The 5000-nt window shown below is 46.8% G+C and overlaps 2 protein-coding genes across 2 annotated transcripts in view; one reads left to right on the forward strand and one right to left on the reverse strand.

The window, feature by feature from the left end:
* The window catches only part of LOC113804635 (alpha-amylase 2-like), a 54462-nt gene that overhangs the window by 16087 nt on the left and 33375 nt on the right, over nt 1-5000 (forward strand). The gene's annotated exons all lie outside the window — the stretch shown is intronic.
* Nucleotides 2236-5000, reverse strand: part of LOC113803695 (pancreatic alpha-amylase 2a5) — a 6168-nt gene continuing 3403 nt past the window's right edge. Inside the window, exons 5-12 of the mRNA XM_027354506.2 lie at nt 4807-4996; nt 4358-4513; nt 4082-4169; nt 3608-3855; nt 3136-3379; nt 2859-2974; nt 2590-2745; nt 2236-2381 (exon numbers count right to left, since the gene is read on the reverse strand). Coding sequence (XP_027210307.2) covers nt 2370-2381; nt 2590-2745; nt 2859-2974; nt 3136-3379; nt 3608-3855; nt 4082-4169; nt 4358-4513; nt 4807-4996 — 1210 coding nt within the window. The 3' untranslated portion in view covers nt 2236-2369. The remainder of the gene's footprint in view (nt 2382-2589; nt 2746-2858; nt 2975-3135; nt 3380-3607; nt 3856-4081; nt 4170-4357; nt 4514-4806; nt 4997-5000) is intronic.

Consider the following 5000-nt stretch of genomic DNA (forward strand, 5'->3'; position numbering starts at 1 on the left):
ACTGGCAGTGGTGACAGTCATGGTGTAGCGATGACTGGCAGTGGTGTTAGTCATGGTGTGGTGATGACTGGCAGTGGTGTTAGTCATGGTGTGGTGATGACTGGCAGTGGTGACAGTCATGGTGTAGCGATGACTGGCAGTGGTGTTAGTCATGGTGTGGTGATGACTGGCAGTGGTGACAGTCATGGTGTAGCGATGACTGGCAGTGGTGTTAGTCATGGTGTGGTGATGACTGGCAGTGGTGACAGTCATGGTGTAGCGATGACTGGCAGTGGTGTTAGTCATGGTGTGGTGATGACTGGCAGTGTTGTCAGTCATGGTGTAGTGATGACTGGCAGTGGTGTTAGTCATGGTGTGGTGATGACTGGCAGTGTTGTCAGTCATGGTGTGGTGATGACTGGCAGTGGTGTTAGTCATGGTGTGGTGATGACTGGCAGTGGTGACAGTCATGGTGTAGCGATGACTGGCAGTGGTGTTAGTCATGGTGTGGTGATGACTGGCAGTGGTGTTAGTCATGGTGTGGTGATGACTGGCAGTGGTGACAGTCATGGTGTAGCGATGACTGGCAGTGGTGTTAGTCATGGTGTGGTGATGACTGGCAGTGGTGACAGTCATGGTGTAGCGATGACTGGCAGTGGTGTTAGTCATGGTGTGGTGATGACTGGCAGTGGTGACAGTCATGGTGTAGCGATGACTGGCAGTGGTGTTAGTCATGGTGTGGTGATGACTGGCAGTGGTGACAGTCATGGTGTAGCGATGACTGGCAGTGGTGTTAGTCATGGTGTGGTGATGACTGGCAGTGGTGACAGTCATGGTGTAGCGATGACTGGCAGTGGTGTTAGTCATGGTGTGGTGATGACTGGCAGTGGTGACAGTCATGGTGTAGCGATGACTGGCAGTGGTGTTAGTCATGGTGTGGTGATGACTGGCAGTGGTGTTAGTCATGGTGTGGTGATGACTGGCAGTGGTGACAGTCATGGTGTAGCGATGACTGGCAGTGGTGTTAGTCATGGTGTGGTGATGACTGGCAGTGGTGACAGTCATGGTGTAGCGATGACTGGCAGTGGTGTTAGTCATGGTGTGGTGATGACTGGCAGTGGTGACAGTCATGGTGTATCGATGACTGGCAGTGGTGTTAGTCATGGTGTGGTGATGACTGGCAGTGGTGACAGTCATGGTGTAGCGATGACTGGCAGTGGTGTTAGTCATGGTGTGGTGATGACTGGCAGTGGTGACAGTCATGGTGTAGCGATGACTGGCAGTGGTGTTAGTCATGGTGTGGTGATGACTGGCAGTGGTGACAGTCATGGTGTAGCGATGACTGGCAGTGGTGTTAGTCATGGTGTGGTGATGATACTAGCGTTTACTATGGGCCGATGGGATGACGACATCACGATTAAATATGACTAAAATCTGATACAGTAATCATGAATGACGTGATAATGACATTCTTACGAACGTGAATTAGAAAGATAAGGGAATGATCATGATTGAGATAAAAAACACAAAAATACCCACTCATAATGGCGAGCCGATAGCGTTTGCGTCAGAGCCGAAGGCCGGGTGACGGGCGGGACGGAGCCCCTGGTCGGCGGAGCGAGGGTGGAGGGACGTGGCCGCCGCCGCCTGCTTGCCCGTGACCGGCCTTCCAAACGCTTTTGCGAATACAGGATAGACCCATTAGTGGTCCGTGCTCGAGATTAGGCAATGATCGACTATTGAACTTGATGTTTCCATGATATATATATATATATATATATATATATATATATATATATATATATATATATATATATATATATATATATATTCGCTTGTAAAATGTGTTATTTGAATGTATAAAATACAGCTACATCATCTGCTTTCAACATGAGATGAGATGAATGGTTGAACAGTTACATGACTCAACGCTTGCTTTCCCAAGCAGCAGTGCTTGGACGCACTCGATGAAATGTGAAACCGTTCTGCCATTCGATTCTCGAAAAAGGCCTTCATCATTTTTTTTATTAATTTAGAAATTAACGAAAATCTCGTAAAAGCATAGCAAAATCATAAATGATAGAATTAATAATATTGACTAACATTACAGGATAGTATATGAAGAAAAACTATAATTTTTTCGCGAAAATACGAAGGTAGAAAAGGAACATAAGAAAAGTTTATTGAAACCGGAATTCTACAGAGTGGTTCATTAAATTAGCAGTTGCTTGCCCAGTGTGTTGGGCCGTTCACATACACCGGCAAGGTCATGGCGGCTGCATTGGTCTTTGAATGAAAGGAAGTTGCTGTCACCGCCATTATTGCTCTTTAATTTCCAAGGTCAACCGCTTTTTCCTCTATCTCTCGCTCTTCATTTATTTTCTTGATTTCTACAACTTGGACTGTAAACAGAAAGATTTTGTATAAGTAACAGTGAAGACTGACAGATTTGCGGTTTAATTTGATAGTAATACAGAAAGCTTAATGCTTTCATAAAATAACAATCATAGAGATATATCAGTTTGATTTCAGGTGAATTTCGCCATTTAATTGGCCATGTTTTCCTTTGTTCTTCCCTACTTCCTGTACGAGTCAGTCATGAAGACTTACATTAGCGTGAATGGCAAGAACGCCATCGTAGTCGGCTGAAAGGACTTCGACGTAGGCCCTTCCGTCGCCGCCCACAGTCACGCTCTTGCCCGTGCAGGAGCCTCCGTCCTTCGACCCGGAGATGACGTCGCAGTACGTACCCGCAGGAAGGCAAGTCTGGAAACACATACGGATCATGAATGCGTCTTGCCGTGTTTGTTTTATTCTTATAATCTGCGGCACTGGATCTATGAAGCGAAACCTGTCATGATGATGCTGGAGTCACGGACCTGCAGCGTCTCCTTCAGATCCCATCCGTCGTTGTTGATGGCCAGGAAGCCCTTGTTGCCTCTGCAGAAGGCGATCTGGTTGCTGCCGTTGTCCCACCAGTCGTTCATGTCCGTCCCTGTTGCAATTCGTGATGGCTAGTCATTGATTTATCTGATGCAGGCATGACTGAGGCAGATATTTCTTGGTGAAGTGACAACATATATCATATTCACTTATTAAAAAACAGTTGCAAATTGTCGTTTTCAAAGTCGTAAGCCCTGCGGTTTTCGAACTCACCATGGGCAACATTCCGGAACTCCACCATGTTGTAGATCTGCCTCCAGCGGTGCTCGCAGATCCAGCCGTTCCCGCAGCTGCCGTCGGCGTTGAAGCTCGGGCTGATGATGTTGAAGCTGCCGTCGTGAGGAGGTCCGACCCAGTCGTTCTTATCCTGGCCATTCTCCCACCATTGGTCCCAGTAGTACGACGACATCACGCGGGTGAAGCCGTAAGGCCAAGCCAGCATGAACGCGTTAGCCATCTGCAGGTACATTTTTGCTTTCGTAACGCTTTAATGGCAAGATTAAGATATGAAGCAAGCAGTTGTTTATGATATCCAGATGCAAAACATACTTGCCAATTTTACTAGTGTTCTGAAGGGACATGCTCCGTCTAGAAGCCTGGCTTCTCCAAAGGAAAATACGCTCTATTCCATTCTCTTATCAGGATCAGGATGTTCAGATGTTCAATCATACGCAAACGAACACACCTTGTACCATCTGGAGACGCGGAAGGTGAGGATCATGTCTCCGCCGGCGCCGTGGCCTCGCTGGTTGTCGTGGTTATCGATGAACACCACGGAGTTATCCCGGTGCAACATGCCCCAGCCTTCGTGGAAGTTGCTCAGCCACCGGAGCTCATTGCTGCCGCGGAAGGCCTCGCCCAGGTACTTGCCGTACTTGAACTCCGTCACGCGTCCGTTGCCGGTGTATTCCGTCCCCTTGATGGGCTCGCCACCTGCCGCCGGCGGATGGTGTTAAGTATTAGTGGTGATGACAATGTAGATGACGATGATGATGACGATGATGCTAATGCTGATGTTAATGCCATTTATTTTCGTATTTAGCCCATAGGAATTACTAAAACAAAGTACTAATCATCAATCTACAAATCATAGAAAACGTCTAGTTGCACTGGTATAATAATATTGCACTGTAAAAGGGAAAGTATAGGACGCACTCACCCAAGTCGATCACCTCCTGGTAAATAAACGGCCTGGAACCCGCCGGGAAATAAGCCGTGTTGAGGTCATTTAGTCGATCAAAAATGACCTAAGATGAATATCATTATTAATTCCTGATCATCAAAATCTCAGCATGGTTTGCAGTGTTTTTTTTTAGATACATATGTAATTCATGGAATTTTGTAACCCCAATAGAAGGAAGTGGATCACGGTATTTTGGAAAATGATATGCAAATGGGAATAGTCGAAATCTTTTAAGCGCTTCCACCTCCTCACCTTCATGTCCCCGGGCCACATGTGCTTGCTGGCGTCGACGCGGAAGCCGGCGACGCCCCAGCCGACGAGCGTGTTCATGAAGTCCACGATCTTCCCGCGGACGTACTCGCTGCCTTGGTCCAAGTCGTTCAGCCCCACCAGCTTGCAGTTACGAACCTTGGTGACGTGTTGCATGTAAGGAAATGCTTAGGATGCATGGACAGCCAATGTATAAAGGTTGAATTGTGTTTTAGCAGTAACAGATCAAATATTATCCGAACTGATAATTACATTGATATGAAATATAAATCTTATTATGACCTTTTGGAAGACGTGTTTACATGTCATACTCATAAAGGTACATAAAATGAATGTATCTTATCGCCTTAAGAATATACCATCAGTGCACGCCGTTACTCTGTATTCTTATCCAAATATTTAGATAATAAGAATGATCATGTTTCATTCACCTGGTAAAAGTCACCGTAGTTTTCAATGGCTCCCGAGCCAGTGTTGCAGTTGCCGTCGTTGAAGTCGAAAGCGGAGTAAGGAACCCCGGGGTAGGACTGTGCGCCCGAGTCGAAGGAGGACCCGCCCGTGGCTTCTGTGCCCAGAGGCCATCCGCCAGTCATGTGGTTGATCACCGCATCTACGTAGATCCTGA

The sequence above is a fragment of the Penaeus vannamei genome, chromosome 31 (assembly GCF_042767895.1).
Source record: "Penaeus vannamei isolate JL-2024 chromosome 31, ASM4276789v1, whole genome shotgun sequence".
Classification (NCBI taxonomy): Eukaryota; Metazoa; Arthropoda; class Malacostraca; order Decapoda; family Penaeidae; genus Penaeus; species Penaeus vannamei.